The sequence below is a fragment of the Trachemys scripta genome, chromosome 2 (assembly GCF_013100865.1).
Source record: "Trachemys scripta elegans isolate TJP31775 chromosome 2, CAS_Tse_1.0, whole genome shotgun sequence".
NCBI classification, from domain to species: Eukaryota; Metazoa; Chordata; order Testudines; family Emydidae; genus Trachemys; species Trachemys scripta.
Window position 1 is genome coordinate 258,013,261 of NC_048299.1, and position 20,769 is coordinate 258,034,029.

The following is a 20,769-nucleotide window of genomic DNA, read 5'->3' on the forward strand; positions in this document are numbered from 1 at the left end:
AGCGCTCCGGCGGATCAAAGCAAGTTCGATATAATGTGGTTTCACCTATAACGTGGTAAGATTTTTTGGCTCCCGACGACAGTCTTATATCGGGGTAGAGGTGTACCACCTTACAGACAATAAAAAGAACCCCTTAAAATAAATTTAAAAGAACTGGTGTCATACCGATGGCATAAATTCAGCTAATGGCTACATCTTTTCACATTTACACTAGCAAAGTAAATCCCTTTCACTCCAGTGACACAAGGTTAAAAGCTTTCTTGTGCAAAATCAGAAGCCAGCTTGAGTTTTAAATATAATGCTGCTTTGCATTTACACTGCAACAAGGATGACAAAATGTTTTACAGACATGAATTAAGTAAGCCTTCCAGGTAGATACCATCCCTGATTTACAAATGGGGAAAGTGGAACCACTGAGACAAGGGACAAGGAGAGGCTCACTTGGGATCCTTCATGAAAAACCTAAAAGGAACAATAAACTGCGAGAGAAGAGAATTCATCTTTAAAACTTGGATAATTTGACTTTTAAATGAGAGCTGCTGGGTTCCATAATCTCTGAAATATACAGCATATTTAGTTTGTGTGTGACATGAGACTATGCTGCAAGAAGACACATTTACAAACCAGCACACAGTCTGGCACTCAACCCCATTTTTTGCGGGGGATGGGGAGGGTTTCTGTCGCAACAGATCAAAGGCTCCTGGCCATGGGAACTGAAACAGCTCACATAACAAGGCAAGGTACCTTCCATCACACTATCTGCTGATGATGATTATCAGCTGACTAAAGGCACAGAAGAGCCACAACAATTCTGTCCGGAACTATAGCTGGCAGCCTGCACATAACACTAATATCTTCCAGGGAGCTGGGGGAGGACATGAGAGGAGGAATATTCTTTCAAGTAAACCATTTGAGACATAGCAGCAGCCGATTAGACCATAAATGTGAACAGGAACTGCCTTCAACCTAGGCAAGAATGCCTTGTCCTGGAAGTGCAGTCTGGCCTCAGCAGCGGACTGCTTGTTGTTTTATCTGTGGCTGTTCTATGGCATTTTCCTCTCTGCAAAGGGGCATGCATTAGGAGAGTGATTTTGAGGGGGGAATTCTCTCTGCCAGGGTATCATTTAGCAATTTATTACATGCCCTCAACCCCATTGTTTCCAAGCCTAGAAGAACAACAAAAGCAGCTGTTAATCAATATTCAAAATTATAAGGCTTGCCTGGCAGACAGGAAGCAGCACCTAAGGCAGATCTGCCTTTGAGAAGGTTACAATTCATGCAAGGGGCAAAAAAGAAACTGAGACTTTTGTATCGGTTTAATTAATTGTGCAAACAAGTATAGGGCCTGAATCTGTGCGGTGCAACGTGTCACTGAGTTGAAGATGCCCAGCACGCCACAGGATTGACCCTATAGTTCTTGTGAACAAGTTCAACAACATTATTATTATTCAAACTGGTGATTAATAAAAACAGACATGTAGTGCGAATTTTTCATCAACACGGATTCCTTGCAAGGAATTTTCTGATATTTTGCCATTGTAATTCTTGTAAAATGTTGGGATACCTAACTTTAATATCTAGCTGGCTTAAGTGCTCTTGTGCCACCTCTTCCTAGTAAAAAACTGGACTTTAATGCAAAGGATTGGGTCGATATCACATACAAGGATCTGCAGCATCCTGGAAGCACATAAAACTGTCACTAGTGAAATAGTACGCCATGTGATTGCTACCGACTCTAGTTTCTTCTTTAATCTTGCAGTAGTGGATGCACCACCATGGGAGGATGTGATCTTCACTTGGCACAGGGTGCTGGATGGAAGCAATGCAGACATGCTCAGGAGATCTAGCCCCTACAGCCATAGACACTGCTGCAGAAACTGTTAACAAAACCTCACGGCACAGCTACTTTTTGATACTGATAAATGGATTTTGCAGGGTTGCAGCAAAGCAAAGCATCAATGTTGTCTGCTTTAAAAATAAAATCTAAGGGACAGAACAATGTAACCTGATTGAAAGTCTCTTGAAGTCAATGATAAGTCTCCAATTGACTTGAATGGGCTTTGGATCAGGCCCACTATGCTCCAGTGAGGACCAAAATCAAACGAATTCAGCAGCTGAGAAAATTCCATCAAAAGTAGGGACCAAATCTATGGTGCCAAACCCACAACCAGACTCTTTGCTAGATTTACACTGAAGTTAGCGGGAACTACAGGCACCCATGTACCCTGGAAAAAATAATCAGACCCCTTTTACTGAAGTGCCTAACTTTAGGGATCCAATCCTGAAAATTCTGGCCTTTGTTCCTTATACTTTTAAACTAAGGATTCCCTCCCTTTCTATACTGCATCCTTTAAACACAAAAAAATTGGAAGGAAATGTTAAAGGATGGTACTAACTATTTCTCCTGCTTTCACCCTTATGGCTGCCCCATCAAAATTAGGGATGTAAAAGTTAAACCTGTTAACGGGTTAACCAAGAAGCTTGATGCTTATCAGTTTCTGTTATCAATTAAACTCTGCCCGGGGATCCCCACTCCTGGCCCCAGGCCCAGAGATCCCCACTCCCGGCCCCAGGATGGACCACGCAGAGCCCCGAGGATGGGCCAGCAGCCAGGACCCATGACCAGCAGCAAGGAGTCCTGGGTGTGGGGCTGGCAGGAAGCAGCACCGCCTAGAATGTAGGGGTGCTGCAGTTCCCCCCACACCCATAATTCCCCAGTTAAACGTTTAACCACGTAACCAATAGAATTGCAACACAGTCATTGTTTTTACATGTTATTTACATCCCTAATTAAAAGAGTCCATTTTAGACAAATAAGGAGCACCCACCCATCATTATATGTAAGGAATGGGTTCAAATGTTCTAATCACTGACTCTTCACTAACTGGGAGAAGGGTTAAAAAAAAAAGGAAAAAGTACAAAGGGATCCTTTATCCTGTGGGTAGAATTAAAACCAAGTAGAAACGAGCTCATTCTTAGGCTTATAAACCAAGCCTTTACAGATAATTATGTTTTATTACTCTTCATTTTATGAGCATTGTGTTATACAAAACAAATACCAGATGCCTATTTGTTTTATTCATTTTAGGGGGAGTGGGGAAAAAAATCTCTACCAGCACTGTTATGAGCAGCGCTGCTTTTAATTAAACTCAATGCACAATGAAGGCATAAAAATTAATACTGTTTGAAACCAGCAGGTAGGAAGCAAATATATCCAACTGTAACTGCTGAATACCCTCTCCCTTGGCGCCCGCACTGCAAGGGGGAACATTCACAAGCCTATTACTTAGGAGCTGGAATTCGCAGAGCTGGTGCTCTTGCGCAAGGTCATTTATAGATTTCATTTTTGTGAAAAATTAATGCCAGTCTTCGCAGAAATCAAAAAGCTGGTGGGGAAAAAAAATCAATGGGAATTTAACACCACCTCTGTTAAAATGACACGCCAAGGCCCACGCAGAAACACACCCGTAATAAGTGAGAGCTGACTCTCTTAAGCCACATTAGGCGACCTGCTGAAATGGAACAAATAGGATACGCTGCTGCCACCTTAGAGAAAAGGCAAAGGATGTGCAAAGTGATTTCTGGCTAGCCTGGAGTGAATCACACTGTCTTCTGAAAAAACAGTTAACGTGCTGATACCTTTCAAAGCAGGGGTCTAATTCTTCAACCATTTATTCACTGGAATCAGTGGGTGAGTAATCCCATCTCACATGAGTAAGGCATGCAGGATGAGGCCCCTGATTTGAAAGGGGGGCCATGTATCTGTAGAGCCCCGCAAATCCACAGATCTCCGCAGACCATTTTTGCGGATCGGCTGCAGATACACATTTTTGTATCGATGCAGGGCTCTATATCTCTGTAATTTGAAGAATACCATTGCTCTTTTCAGATTGAGGCAAACAAATCCAATATAACAAAAGCAAAAATTTGACACATTTTCTCCAGAAACTAAATTAAATCTGACTTTTCAGCAGTCGGATATAAATGATGAGTTGCCTGGAGGCACCAGGGGAAAACTATTTCCCATTTACGATACTGGTTTCCTTTTTAATTTTAATCGCATTCAGATGTGATTCTGGCAGACCCAAGAGTGACTCCTTAGGTCAGGCTAATGTTAACTCCACACTGTAAATCCAGTTTTCAACATCATATCTAGTATTTGTTTAATGTTACCTTCCCCAAAGAGAAGCTGATCTTCCTGAAATTTTGCGTACAGCATCTCATCCCAGAGAAGAGTTTTTCTGGAAAGTTTGGGTGTTTAAAATTATATATTACAGACACACACACACACACACACACACACACACACACACACACACTCAGTTATGGTCCAACAGTAAATGAAGAATGAAGTGGGTACATCCTTTAGTTTTTCATTTTTAGAGACTTTCATACTTTACTTTTTAAAATAGAATTATTGTACAGAATTTGTAATACATTATCTGTATTTTAGAGAGAATCTACTGATACCTGCTTTTCTACCTTATCTATTTCCTAATGAAATTTGTTTACAAATACATGCTATATTCTGTATACTTCGGTAATCCAGTCAGTTAATTAATTAATTATAGTCCTTGCCTATAACGAGACCACAAAATGCCATTATACTGATCAGTGTATCGATTGTGAAACACAGTTACCCTCATAGTAAACTAAGTTAAACTAAATAAAATAATAATATACAATCACACCAACAGGACAATTCAGGATTAAAGTCCAAGTAGCAAATGTCTTAACATTTCTAACCCCCTAATTTTACAGACACACATGACACAGCAGAACTCACTTGGAATCATTTCATTATAGCCCAAGTTACAAACATTGTGGCTAAATTAAATAAATCCTTTAGATACAAGGAATAATCACAAACCACTAAAACTGGAAACAATAAAAAATAAAAAAGTCTCTACTCACTCAAGTTCAACAATGTTCTTTTGCATTAACCAAAAGAGAGTTATCTGCATTAGTCACTTCATGTCTTATTTTTATCCCTCTAGTATCTCGAGACATCAGTCAAGACTGGAGCACCACTGTAAAATCACATAATAAGAATTGGTGGTCCCTACTGACAAGGTGCTTACAATCTCAATAGAGATGACCGACAACAGAGAAGCAAGGTCTGGGAGGAAATAGTATACAAATAAAAGGATCAGGGCGAAAGGTGGGAAACATGTTACTTCCACTTCATGGGAAACATGCGAAGTTCAAGGATAGCTCTGGAATTCTCTCCCTTCTGGCAGGTTCCAGCCTGGATCTAGAAAGACTCTCACCATCTCCTTGTTATTAGGAAAGTTGGCCCTTTCTTCTCAGACATGGACTTCACCTTCCCTTCCTTTAATCTAGGTGGTCATTGTTCATTGAAGTTGATCTGGAAGCTGCAGCACTTGCAGAAGCTCCTCCATACCAAGATGCATGGGAGCAGTTAGCCCAGCCTTCCATAGCTGCAATGCCTACTCGTAAACCAACAGACATATTTCAAGGCACTATTATTATTATAGTATATGAAGTCTTTAACCAAGGTGCAAGGTACTGAAGTAGGATCTTTAATCATACGTCTCACCAACAAAACCACTACCAGCTGGGTTCTTTACTTAGCTACTCAAGATTCTGTCTGGTTTGTGCCCAAGGCAGGACCCTCTCAGAGGTAAGACTTTGCTCTTGGAAGTCTCTCCCTGAGAATGTCTTCTGCAGCTCTTAGCACAGCTCTCAAATCCTTCCTCTTTATATTGGTTCATATAGGACCATCCTATGCACCTTTACTATCTATCCTTCTGCACATATGTGGGTGAAGGAGGAGATTTAGTGCTGTAGATCGGGTTTATGATTGTGTTTTTCTCATGTAATATGTGAACAACGTGCGTATGACCAAGTGAACAAACCAACAGGAAAGCACGGATAAAGCACCAGAGTGCACTTGTGTTAACAATTGTAGCTTAGCTTTAATTATGTATATAACTTTGCAACATACCAGAGCATCTACAGAAGTATATTTTGTAAATAAATAATAATACATAATAATAATAATAATAATAATAATGAAGAGTAGACCTTACTAAATTACTCTGCCATTAATATTAGGGGAGAGTGGTAGAAAAGCGATCACATTGTGTGTGCAAATTATCCAGTTACTATGGTATTTTTGTATTTATTTAGGGCAGGGAATAGTCTACAGGAAAGTGTGCCTGGGAGCCTTGTACCCATGATCTTTGAAGTGTCATCCATGTAACTTCACAGAGCCCTAACAACTCTCGTGCTTTGATTATTCTCCCTTCCCACCCCACCACCTCATTTAATCACTTTATTCTTGCCACAACAGCAGCCGGACAAACATAGCTGAGAGGTTCATGGCTGAACAAGTTACCCTGACTGACAGGAGGATTTGGAGAATTTTGATATTCCGGAGGAAGCAGAAGAAATTACCAAGTGCGGGGGAGGAGGGGCGAAGCAGGGACTACAAGGGTATTTATTAAAATGGTTGCATGTTCCCCAGAAAGAAAACATCTTTGACACACACATCTTTGCTTTATGTCTAACAATCAATGACTGCCCAATTTAGTCATGCATACATGAACTATCATATGCTGAACATATGTAAAAGCTATTTGAGATTTGTGTCAGGTCCAAAAATAAAATACAATAAAATAAAAATATATTTTAAAAGCACCTTTTATAAACTCCTCTGTACTTCCAAACCAATATTTGAGTCTAAGAGCAAGGCAGGCAGTAAGTTAACAATGGGCTTGCATTAAGAGATACAGAACTACAATATTGTATTTAAAGGGAGAGCAGGGGACAGAAATAAGGTATTTGATTGCTTGAAATAGTTCCCTGCCTTCCAAAAAGTTGGCTTAAAATTCCTATCTATAACACTCACCTTGCTGTTATAATTTTATTACCACTACTTTTGGGAATTTCTCTGGTACTTAATATGCAGAAATGGTACACAGGACTAGTTCCTGCTGCCATAGATAATGTGGTTCTAAGGGAAATCCATCAATTGTTAATGGCCATGCAAATTGTTGAAACTAGAGAGTTATTCACAGTTATCTCACTGTGATTTGGTAAGTGTCCATGCCTGATGTGATCACTCACTTGATATTTTATTCCATTAAAATTAAAGTAGTATGCTTACCTTTCAGATGTTAAAATAAAAGGGGTGGGAAAAGATTTTATTTTTGTTTTTAGTTATTTTAGGTATACCTGTACTTACCTGAAGTTTTTATATTAGGAGAAATCTTTAAGAATAAAATCACTGCCAGCTGAAATGCTTAAATCCATCTGATCAGATATTAAAGAACTTAACCTGCACTTAAGTTTAGGCTCAGATCTTGCAAAAGACATATGCATGTGCAGAACTTTATCCACTTAGCCTTAGTAGGACTGGGGCCAAAAACTGCAGATTAAGCACTTTTTAAACTTCTAATCAGAGGGCTTAAACATTTCTATTGCTTAGGCTAGAACAATTTGTTGTTTAATAAGTTATATACAGATTTCCTCAAACTCATAATGAGTTCAGTGTCTTGCATAACCAACTCACTGATTATTAATTTTCAGCTTTACTGCAATTCTTACATATCAGATGCTGTTTTCTTGTTTGAGATTCCTTGTTTTTACTAAAACGTGGCTTGGGGTTTGATTTTGTTTTTAACAGCTCTCAAAGGGAAAAAAGTTACTTTTCAGGAGTACTTCAAAAGGAAATCATATTACACAAAATAAACCCTAGTATTATATTTCCTGTTTGGATTAGATAAATTATATTTAATTTAAAAAATTCCATCTGCTAGCACCCAGCACAATGGTCAATGGCAAATCAAGGAGATAAAACATTTATATGTTTATCTTCCTGAAATAGCTCATCGAGTGTATGTGCAGAGAAACCCAAACCAAGCCTTTAGAAATATAAACCCAGACACTATAAGCCAAGAATTGTCCTTCCCTTCGTCTCCAGATAACAGGCTTGATTTCCAGAAACAGCCTCTGATTCCGCACCTGCACACAATAGTGGATGCAATTTTGATAGCACACTTCATAGCAGTTCAACATTAAACTACCCAATTGCACCTGTAAATCAGGTACTGCTATAAAATGTGCCTGTAATTATTTGCAGGTGCAAAAATCAGAAGAGTTGAAGCTCCTCTGAAAAGAATCAATGCCTCTCACTAAACTGGTTATGTAGCTACATGAATGTGTGAGAGACACATAAACTGATGCCCCAAGGACTAAAAATGGGCCAAGCAAACTAAAGCACAGAGCACTGGTACCAGTACTTGCTCCCTTAGGAAGACCATATACAATGGTGGGAGTATGTTCTGTGCCAGTTTGTGCTCTGCTCACTCTGCCAGACCAAAGGCAGGTTTACCTGCAACCTGCTCACTCTAATGCTGAGGGGGAATGGAGCAAGTTAATCTGGTGGCCAGAGCAGATGAAGGCACCCATTCAGACCCACTTCCATCTGCTGCAAGAGGTGGAGGTGTTTATGGAGGAGCTGCATAGGAAGACAATGCATCAAGACAAAGCATCACTGGTAACCCTTCCTTTGAAGGGCTGAGGAGAGGGAGCTATCCCAAATTGGTAGGAGGGTAAGAGCATAAGCACTTCCTCCACCCAGGAGCTAAGACAGAAAATGAAGAGCACTCCAGGAATGAGAACCCCCCGCCTCTCAGCAGTGGAGAGGACAGCAGGCCTGGCACTGGGGAAGGAGGACAGATTCCTGAGACCCTAACACCACTTCTACCTTTGCAATCTCCACCACACACTGCAAGATTGAGTCCTCACTTAGTGGCTGTTACACCTATAGATAACCGAGCCCGTTCACACACAGTCGCCCCCCTTTTTCATTTACACAGAACATGAGCTGTATCCTGCAGGAGGTACAGCTCAAACACCTATACACACAAATCTGTAGGGGAGAGGTTTGTTTCACCGGTGCATGCGATTCCCATTAACAAGGCAGCATCCAAACTTATTGAGGAAAGCAACAATACCTCCCCTTCAAACCCCTCCACTGGTTTCCCAACCAGCCCATAACAAATCTAAGATCCTCCTAGGATCCTTCAAGGCTCAACACAATCTCAGCCTAACCTGCAACTCATTTCTGCTCTCCCGAGCTCTGCTCACGCCCTACTTTCCTCTCAGTCCTCCCTTCACCAACCCCTCCCAGCCGCACACTTTCACTCAAGCTTTCCTCCTCCTTTCTCCTATTAACACAAGACATTCCATCTTCTCCCTCCTTCCGGGAACCTTTCCCCCTTTGTTCTGGACGGCTGTCTTAGATTGTAAGCTTTGGGTGGCATCTTATTCTACATTTGTAGAGTATCATGTATTTTTTTTTTACAGCCCCAAATAACTGATTAATAACAAACCTGGGATCCCCTAAGGAATTGAAGATTTGGTTTAATGTAACATGTAATGCTGCTGGAGAAGGAAATGTTATTATAATAAATAATAAATGTTATTATAGGTGCTGATGCACATATCCCCAGAACTAAGATTGGGCTTAAATTGTTCACTTTCATCAATAACACATCTCATGTGACTATGTTTACAGCAAATCCAATGTTTTCAAAAAACCTCAAGTATATAATTACAATCTATTACAATTATGCAAAGAAATAACATTACAAAGATGCCTTCTCATTTCCCATTCTTAGCACTGAATACTTTTGTTTTTCAGCCAATCAACTAAATTAGCCCTAATTCTGTTTCATTCAGACACACAAAGAGTGTATTAGAGAAAAAAGTGAACAAACAGGAAATTCACTTAGGAACCGTTTTTTAGCTTTCATGTGTTCCTGGACTAGAAATTGTCATGGGGAAAAAAAAGTCAACTTAAATAAGAACAGCTTTAGTGAATTTATTAACGGCATTGCGAGGTCACATGGAACATTTACCAGTTATGGAGACGCCGATAGCAGCTGTAAATGTGACAACATCTGGTACAGTTTGAGTTATGTGGGGTGAATTAAAAATTGTATATACTTAAAGGCAACAAAGTCATCCCTTCCAACACCGTGACCCAAGACAACTCTGTCACAGATGAAGCAAGCAAGGGAATCTTAGTTTGGAGAACATCAGTTACTAGAAGCTGAATAAAACATCAATTACCTATCCTTGCTTCATGAAATAGAAGTTGACACAGCTGACAATAATTAAGATTCGATCCTTAGGTAGCACTTTACAGATCTCAAAGCGTTTTAAAAAGGAAAGCACGTGGCATTCTCCACTATTTTGAAGACGTGCAAACTAAGTCACAATGTGGCGAAATAACTCATTCAAGGTCACACAGCAGGTGAATGAGAAAGCTGGGAACAGAATCCCAAATCAGGTCTGCTGACTCTTATCCTTTGGACCACAGTGATATGGAAGGAATAGGTTGGAAACTCATGAGATACCATGTGACAACATTACCAATGCAGTGCAGTATGGAGGGAAACTGGAAAAAAAAAAAATCTAATGTACTTTAATATGAAATCCAACATTATGAATGATGAATCCAACATTAAAGCCTCCACTATACAAGTTAACACAGCTCAAAAAGAACAGGAGTACAGCTCAAGTTAAAACAGCTCAAAAAGCCACACTAGATCCCTACCATGACTCTTTGGAAAGGACATGATTAGGAAGTTAAACAAAGAGGTATCTCATTACAACACCAGAGCAAAAGAAACTTTGATCAAAACCTGACAGCCAATGTTAATATTTAAAAGTATCCAAACAAGATACGTTGGGAGAGATAAGTGGCGAATGCACAACATTTAAAATGGACAAAGAAGAAAGAAGTGCCACCTTCCTGCTTTTATTGTGGCATCCTAGGCTTCTTTGGTTGCTTTTAATAATATGTTTTGTTGTTCAGCAAAGCCACACTAACCAAAATTCAGATCTCAATCAAAAAGAGTCTGCTTACTAAGAACACTAAAAAGAGAAGACTGAGAGGGAACATGATAGCAGTTTTCAGGTATCTAAAGGGGTGTCATAAGGAGGAGGGAGAAAACTTGTTCACCTTAGCCTCTAAGGATAGAACAAGAAGCAATGGGCTTAAACTGCAGCAAGGGAGGTTTAGGTTGGACATTAGGAAAAAGTTCTTAACTGTCAGGGTGGTTAAACACTGGAATAAATTGCCTAGGGAGGTTGTGGAATCTCCATCTCTGGAGATATTTAAGAGTAGGTTAGATAAATGTCTATCAGGGATGGTCTAGACAGTATTTGGTCCTGCCATGCGGGCAGGGGACTGGACTCGATCGATGACCTCTCGAGGTCCCTTCCAGTCCTAGAATCTATAAAACACGTATATAGGCTCCTATCGAGAAAAGCAGTGAGACACGTTCTTTCCTGAATCAGGGTCATATACATGAAAATATTGCTCCTTTTTTTGTATGAAACATACTGCTCTCTCCTTCAAACCCTTCCTTAAAGCCAGTTTCTTTCATGACTTTTCAATATATGGATCTCCTCTTCTAGGATATTGACACCTAAACTATTGTCCATATAATATGTCATCTAAATTAGATTATAAGGCTTTCAGGGAAGGGACTGTTACCATATATGCTCTATAAGTTTTGTATACATCTACACGCCCATATAAAAACTTTAATATTCATTTTATTTAAAAAAAACCATTACACAACAATAAAAAACAAAGACAAACATTAAATAAGTGTTTTGGTCCCAGCCTATCAAGATGAAGGGGTGAGGAGAAACAGACTTCAGAATACAGTGTGATCTATAACAGGGTTTTGTTTTAAAATAAAAATATCCTAAAGTATTTGCTAATGTGGAAAGCTGTGGAACCTTAAATATAACCTAAAGTTATACTCATGCATTCTTCTGTGCTAATGTAATCTGCATAGGATATGCAACAGACACACACACATATTGCATCATCACATTTAGATATAGCCAAATCCTGTGGAAGAGGAATCAGTCATCTTAATGGTACAGAGCATGCTATTTAACTTATTTTTAAAACAGTCTCTAAATACTTGCTTGGTTGCCTATTGATTAATTTCTCTAGTTAACAGAATGGTTTGTTTATCAATGACCACAAAACTCCTTGGATATTCAGAGAGAAACTTTGTAGTCAGAAAGAAGAAGAGACAGTGAATACAGATAATGCTCCAGAAATCACCATATTAACAGCCAGTCCTCTCCACACCCACCCTAAATAAGTCTTTCCTTCTCTTGCTATGCAAAGTGTTTTCCTGAAGGATGGGGTATGGGGGGTTGGAAAGGGGATGGTGTTTTTAAAACATTAACTACAAATATCTGACACAGATGCTTAATTATCCTAAGCATGGAATATAGGAGTAACCTCACACTGGGGTTCAGAATGATTTACCTACACAGGAGCAGCCATAATTAATCAGACCGATGGTCCCTCCCTAGTTCACTACTTTGTGACAAACAGGGGTTGCTACTAGATGCTTTGGAGGAAGGGGCAGGAAACCTTCCAGCAGATGACTATGTGATAATCCTCACACAGGGAAAGTTTCCGCCTAACCCCAAGTAGTTAAGAGTTTGGTTTAAGGCCTGAAGCATGATGGAATATGTATGTGCATGCCTGTATACGCCCATTCACACATGCAATCTTTTTCAGAAAAGGCCTCCCACGTCTGTCAATGGCTACAAATGGAATGCATGTATAAAGTCTCCCCTCCCTCTGAAGAAACAATCAGAGAATCCAGAGATTTTATGTCCCCTAATACAAAATTAAACTGTGAATGCTTACTAGTAGTAGTATGCTAGGACCAGTCAGGATCAGTAGCCTGCCCCAAGCAGCTCACTATGAACATAAATGAGACCACTAAAGTGTGGGCAGGGGAGAGGGAAGAACAATACAAACAGAGCAATCAGGGTGAAGATCATTAATTTTGTGTTTTCTTGTTTTACTTGTTCTTAAAAAAATAGCTACAGTAAGGGATGGGCTGGGTATGTAAGGGGGAATGGTTAATAGGAACAAGAAAGGGAAAGGCACTATTGAGGGCCGCATGAAGGAAAGGATAGAATGGAGGGGGGCGGTGGACTGTGAAGCAGGTGTAGAGGCAAACAACTGAACAGCAGTGAGAAATAAGCATCCGGAACCAAAATATAAGGAAGGAGTTTCATAGCATCACCACTGGCTGAAAGTTCAGAAGGTACCATTGCTGCAGCTCCCAGCTCCTACCTGTGATCCCAGGGACTAACTCTGCCTAGAAGTTTTGTTTTCCCACCTGGCAGAAGAGGCCCTGGTGTCCTGGGAGGAGACCCATTCTATATGTACATATACATACACACCATTTTCAGCACAAAAATAACGCAGAAAGAAGAGCCTATTAAAACGACGTCTTCAAATGTCTCCGTTTTGTGGGAAACCTGGTAAATGCCAATGCCCATCTATTTGCTGCATTTTAAGGAAAAGCATTTTAAATCAGCAGTATGACGATCAAGTAACTGGAAGTTGATAGGACAGCAGTTTGATGGGGATAGCAGCCAAGCAGCTGTGATGTTCTGAGAAAATGCCCCGGCTCCTTCAGTGGCTCTTGAACTTCTCCAAACTCCTACTGGTTGTATCAAATCTATAGGCCAACTCTGGTCCTACTGCGGTCAGTGGCTTCACACAGGAACAGAATTTGGCCCTGTATGACCGTTCAGCCTTTCTTAAGTATCTACACTGAACTAGAGGGTTTCTTACTCATTTCTAAATAGCAGCTTAAAAGGTGAACTGAAAATTTTTTTAAAAAATAAATCTTACTTACAAGATGCCAAATCAGTAACAGAATTTATGCAGAGACGTAAAGGGGACAAATACGTTGACAATTTAATATAACATATTTGAAGCTCAGCTCCTCTATTTGCCTGCCAAGATCCAATTTTAAAGTTTTGAGTCTCCCTTGTGAGACTGCCTAACGAGGGAGGAGTTCAGAAAAGGACTTAGGGGTTTGTACTCTTAATTCTAACAGAGAACACCCAGAACCCCAGACTCTATATTCTTGGCAGGTAAGAAAAGACCGTAACCAGTTAAACATTTCATTTTTTCCCTTTTGGTTCTTTATTATGCTTCATTATAACCTTCACATAGGTATCCATAAAAATGCTTAGGACAATGGTTCTTTCAGCATAATGTACGTCTATCTGTAAGTTACATATGGTATACTAAAAATGAATGGAAATATGTAGAGATACATTCATCTATCATAAGCATGCAATAGGTTGGTACTATCTTGAGAGATGCCACATATTTATAGGTGTATATACAGATGTCTAGTTGGATTTTGGTCTCTTAAGCCTACATTCCATGTATTGAAAACGAGAGCGCTCAGCTGGGTGTTTACGGGCCTCTAAAATGTTCCTCATTTCAGGCTCAAAGTGGTGTATGTTCCACACCAATTTGGTGGAACTGATCCCACATCACTTTCCGTTCCCTGCATGAAGCATTTCTCCGTGTCCCTTATTTTGGGTTGCGGCCACACAATGTATCCTGTATTTGGGCGTTGGCTGGTTGACAGGTACAGCAGGCGAAGGTTTGAATAATGTCTTCCTTTGCTTATGCTCTGATCAGTTCATAGAGGCTACAAGAGCCAAGATGGCCCTACATGTATTCTGTCTCTCTCTCTCATAGAGAATCTATGGATTTTTCCATTGATGAAGTTTCCATCCCTGATTACACATAGGAGGATCTAATCCTTTTTACCATTGGTGGAGTATGAAGGGCCTGATCCAAAGTCCAGTGAAGTCAAGGAAAAACCTTCTACTGACTTCAGTCACCTTTGGATCAGGCCCTAAACATGTGACTACCATCACTGTTACTTTCTCCATTTTCTGAAAGATGTGAGGTCAGGGCTATCCAGAGTCAAAAAGGCAAAGATAGGTTGGGTTACAGACATTGCTATCTTCCACCTTAGAAAGATTTCAGTTTTTAGAAAATGTCTTGAAAGCTTCTGGCTACATTAGGACAGACATGCAGTTTGCATTTGTGTCCTCTATTACCTTTCTGACCACATCAATGGTAATCTGTAATATTACCTTCCAGAAAGTAACTTGACATTTAATTTAACCTACCCATGAATTTTGCTTTTGTCAAAAGACAGTGTTTAGTCCACCTTTAAATGGCCTCTCTTTAACCTTCAATAAACATGGCACCTGTTCCTTTCAATGTATGCACCTAACCATTTCCAAAAGTGGAAAGTATCAAGCTAAAATTTAAAAAAATCATATTGAAAAGGAATTAAAAAAATAAAAGAGTGGTTCTAATGACAGACTATAGAAGTCAACCCTAATGAAAAGATTCAGGGACAGAATACAGATAGTATTTTTAAAAACCCTGTTTGCAATAGTCCAATCACGATAATGCAATTCATCTTAGTCTGCATCAGCTTTAGCCGCCGAGATGCATAACTTTGATGAAAATTAATTAGCTCTCACATACAGATGGCTCTCTTAATAGAACTTATGAAGACTGAGCCAAATATGTCCCCCTTCTCAATGGAATAAGGTGCACTTTTCACTTTACATAAATAGAGAAATCATCAGTTGACTTTTCTCATCTCTTGGGGAAAGGGTAGGGGGAGAAAAGAGAGAAGCTGTATTCTGTAGAGATGTAGATCTTGCTTTTACCGGGCCCTAATAATTTTGCTCCAGGCAGAATTTCATTGCAAATAATGTCAATATTACCTTTTTTACAAAGTGACATTTTACATTGGAAATAAATGTAAATCATAACCTTACTCTGTTGATATGACATCATCAAGATTTTAAGTCCAATCATCTCAGCTGGCTTGACAAAGATTCTTCTTACAGCCAAGCTCAAATCATTCATGATACACCTTGCATAGATCAATACTTCTGCACTTGTATGGATCAGTACTATATGAAGGGGATCATGTGATGAACACAAGCACAGAAACAAGACAGTATAAATGCCACAGCAAAATTTTAAAAAAAAAGTGTGGCACAGAAGCTGACACAGAGAGTGAAATATTTGACTTGGCCAACTCCTTATGGACAAACTAATCCATTTCTAATACACAATTCTTGGAGAAGGCACATCATTTTAAAACCATGAGGACATGTTGCTTAATCCAATCCAAAAATTGCACAACAAAAGCAGCTTGATCTGACCTGAGTGTCATGTGAATATGAATTTAGATCTAGCGTAGGCCTAGTTTTAAAATCATAACAAATTTCTTCTTTAACTGGTATAGCCTTGTGCAATGTTATCTTTCTCAGGTGCAGTTTCAGTTAATAGAGGACTACCTGTTACAATATTTATATATATATATATATATAAAAATATTGTATATTCTACATGTAAGAAATACTACTGGCTGCCTGTAGCCATAATTGCCTCAGGATGTGACCTTGTCAGATTTCATACATTGAACAGAGTCAGCTATGATCAGTATTTGAATGGGAGAAAAGCAAAACTCAGGATGCTACAGGAAGTGGTATTCAGTAGGTGGCACACTTTGCCATAAATCAGTACTGAATCAATGCTTCAGCATTGTACTAAAGGACAGCAATATGCTCTTGCAGGTCTTTCAGATAAGATAAAAAGTTAAAAGGTCTTAACCATTTATGGTAATTCACAGGGGTATTAGCCCCAGTATCTTGACCACAATTCCAATTCAACAACTACATTCAGCCGACCTAAATTTCCTCCTGCAATCTTAAATAACTATGATTATCTCCACGTCCCGTCTTAAACTATTGCATAGCGTTGCTGTGCAATGTTAAACAGTTACTACACTCTACCCCAGATAGAGTTGCACTTGCCACTGAAGTGGACTAGCAGGGATCCCTATACTTCTTAGATATGAAAGACTACACATCAGGTGTGTTTTTTATTAATATTAATGTGTACTATAAGGTGCATGTTGTACACTCCTTAATGAAATTGACCTGCACAGACATTGTAAATAATACAAGCTCAAGTTCCCAGGTAATTCAAGTTCCCAATAGTCAAACCTTTGACTGGTATTTTTTTGTGTTTTAAGAATCTAACAAAACTTTAAACCATAGTGAATTCTGCAGACTTCAGCAAGGTGGCTAACAGACATGAAAAGTGTAGACTCACTCAGATTAAACAAGCATATGCCAGAAATCTCTGAAGGCTATAGGCATTTTCTCTCTCTGTTTTATGAAGAAGACATCAGTTACTATCCACAATTTAAAGGAAATCCCAGTTCATGAGTCAAATGTGTAAACATCTTGATTTGAGCTACACAATCTGGATTTACCCCAGGTTTTTACATGTTATTCATACTAAAAAATTATCAATTTTCTATGCTCAGAAAGTGGATAAAATAAAAAGCCAAGAAGTATTTATGAAGCTCCACACCACTTCCTTACAGGGCTCTAAAATAAGCAGTAGGTTGATCATGTTCATATCAAAGAAAGCACAGAGCTTTCCTGGGTTTCAGCATTAGCTAATTCATTTATTTCAAACTTTGTGGCTAATGGCTGCAAGAGAAATTGGCAGCCAGTTGGAAATTTTGGTCAGCATTAATATCATTGTAACTTCTTCATTACCCTCTGCCAGGATTATTTTTCTCCCACACTGTATTTCACTATCCATTGCAAACTCTTCCAGCCTTTGGCAGTTCCTGATGTAGCTCTAGATAGTACTAACTCAGCAATATAAAGTTGCTCTGTTTTTTAAAAACTTCTGTTACATGGAAACAGACTATGCAGTTTTTGCATGGGAATATTTGCTCTGGAGCACCCACAGCAGTGGTCAGCATTTAAATTAACCGTTTCAAATTGACTAGTTAGTATTGCCGTTCTAGAGGTAATTCCTGAAAGCGATTCTTCAGCAGCTACATATACAAGCTACATAATTGCAAGGGATATTTGGGGAGAAGAGTAATACAGTACCCACCTAAACCATCTGGTTAAACTTGCCCACAGCGGCAGTATGCAAAGCACCAAAAGAAGAAAGGTAATCAAAGTGTTACACAGAGTATACAGAAATTGTCCCTAGCCACTGGAAAGAGTTATCAACATGGGGAAAAATACCAAGGGACCTTAGAATCTATGGGGTTTTCCTCCTTTACCCATTTGTATCATCTAGAGAAATAAGATTGTGAGCTATCTTACTACACCCCAATCTCTACAGATCACAGACTCAGTCCTGTCACTGGACAAATGCTCTTTGAGAAAGACAAGACTGGGTGCATGCACACACACACAATCACTGCACACACACTCTACAAGTCATCAGCTCTCTTTGAGCTTTGTCCTAGGTGGTTAACTTCAGGGCTAGGAAGGAAGAGGACGTTTACCCTGAAGAGACAAAATGATGAATGAATGGTGGAGCCAGATATCAGGGTAGCCTCTAGCAGCATCTTTGTTGCAAAGCCAAAGAGTGCGCACACAGGTCGTCAGCTCCTGGTCTAGCTAAACCCAGGAGAACCTACAGGACTTTGCATCCCATTGGAAATATTTTCCACAATGAGGTGCTTCCACCCGTATGCCCCCCTATATCTAAGTAACTTACTAACAGCTGGAAAGAATTTCAGGGCAGGAAAAGAAAAAACATGGTTTTCCTGTGGCCTGAAAGTCTGTAGCACATTTAAAAATGCAGATAGCTGACAGCTGCCTAGAACACCAGAGGCCAGAAAAAGCTGGCCTAACCTTAGGCAGGCAAACACAGAAGGGGCACTGGTCACTTACTTTTCATATTCGGTGTTGTCTCTATCGCAACGCGAATCCTTGTGCTTTTGCCAGTCTTTGCCATGCTTGCAGGTGGTCAAGAGGACAACATCCTCCCCGTTGTGGACGTGATATAAGGCATTCCTGGTGTCTGACCCTATCCCTGTCAGGTACCTTTTCCCCTTGAATACCAACATGTACTTCCTGAGAGGAGGGATGGTGTTAAACCTTAGAAATCCCTTCTCCCCTCCTGTCCTAGGATGATCCTTAGAAAAGAGCGGAATAGAAACATCGAAATTCGGTCTGAAGTTTTCAGTACTGATGCTAGCTTTAGCCAGCATCGCCTGGCCAATATCAAACCCTACGTCTTCAGTGTAATCGGGCCAGGTGCCGGAATATAAATTAAAAATTAAATGATTTCTACCATTGTTCCACAAGTGGAGGCTTTGCACTTTCGATCGCAGGTTGTGCACATACTGGGGTGACAACTGGTCTCTGTCTAAGGTATCCAAGCTCAGAACAAACAGGCAAGCTTGGCTCGGATCGGAAGTGTAAAACCTGGATCCCTCGATGGCTGCTAGAATATTTTGGTAACTTTCGGCGATTTTCTCCCCTTTCTGCTGCGGGTACACGTAGACTTTGAAGCCGTTTTTCTTGCAAAGGGTGAAATCGAAGCAGGACTCCATGCGGCACTTCTTGCCTTTGTAGACGCTGGAATTGGCGTCTCTCTTCTGCCTAGGGGAAATGTGCACATTGTAATCCTCGTTTTCCAATTGATCCCAAGGAATGAAGGGGCGCAAAGCGTCCGGGAATCGGGGCCAATAGTGATCCGGGCTGGTGTGGTGCAAGCCATTCCTGCTACTGTGCTCCTCTCTCCTGCTTTGGTTTCTCGCTGCCCTGAACTGCAAGCCTCCGAAGTAAAACAAAAGGACGAGACAAGTGCCAGCTGAGAGCAGGATGAAATAGCGTTTTTTGGCCTGCATGTGTCCTATCTGGGTCAAGATGATTGTAAATAAACACAAGGATCACCCAAGTTTGCCAATCAACACTTTCAGCTCCAGTCCGCCATCTTCCCGCCTGCAAAGACTTCAAACTCTCTTCTACCACCTTCTCTTTATTCCTTTCCCAAAGCCTTGGACTGATGCAGCGCATGTGGGCGATTTCTTTAACTTTCTCCCCTTCTGTCTTTCATCTTTGGCTCGCACAATAGAGAGAGAGAGAGAGAAACAGCGAAGGCGAATAATTCACGCCCAGCCCGGGCTTGGAAGGCAAAGGGCTGGGAATTCTCTTGCATGCACCCACAGACACAGACACACACAAATGAAATAAGCACCAAATCCAGCTCCCTTCACCCCTCAATCAGTTGCAAGACGGAGTGTATTTCCCCTCCCCCACTCTTTCTCTCTCTCTCTAGTGTTGCAAACGACCAAGGTACAGCAGCAACTTCAACTCATCCAAAACACTCCCGCAATAACCAAGCCCCCCGGTTCCAGAGCAAGTCAGCAACAGCTCACAGCCAGCGCCGGTTCACACCGCTATCATTATCACATCTTCCAGCTTGAGCGCCGTAACCTTACAAATCCCTGCATTTCTCTTTATTCTCTTCTGCAGAGGAGCTCCTAGACTCTGGTGCTGTTTACCCCTCTCTCCGCGATCTCTGTGAATGGCCCCCGGGATGGAACCAGCCGAAGCAGCGAAGATCCTCCTCCTTCTTCCTCCTCCTCCTCCTCTTTGCCCCCGCCCCCCCAGTTAGTCAATGAGGTGCGAGCTGCCGAAGCACGGAGGAGGCTGCCTGCCCCGGTTCGAACGTCGCCGATCGCAGAGTTCGATCTCCGAACGTTACCCGGTTCTGAATGTTACACTTACACATTCCATTCCCCGACACCACAGCGCTGACCTCATCCATCCACGCAGCCCGGTCCCCCATTGGCTGAGCGTCACGTCCGGGGTGGGCGGTGCTTCCGCTGCACCCATTCATAACCCCCCAGCCGGAGGATACAGTGTTGCAGTAGTATATTAAATGGAAACGCTCTGGGGACAGGGTGAGTGAGAGTGTTGCTGGGAAGGGGGGTTCCCCTCAAGGGGATGCCTGTTTAAGAGATCGCCCGCAGAGCAGCTTGCAGCATCTTTGGGGCACAGTCGCCC

The 20,769-nt window shown here is 40.8% G+C and overlaps 1 protein-coding gene across 1 annotated transcript in view; it reads right to left on the reverse strand.

Moving 5' to 3' along the window:
• Positions 1-20,536, reverse strand: part of EXT1 (exostosin glycosyltransferase 1) — a 259,226-nt gene extending 238,690 nt beyond the window's left edge. The window contains exon 1 of the mRNA XM_034763508.1: positions 18,646-20,536. Coding sequence (XP_034619399.1) covers positions 18,646-19,607 — 962 coding nt within the window. The 5' untranslated portion in view covers positions 19,608-20,536. The remainder of the gene's footprint in view (positions 1-18,645) is intronic.
• Between the last annotated feature and the right edge of the window lie 233 nt (positions 20,537-20,769).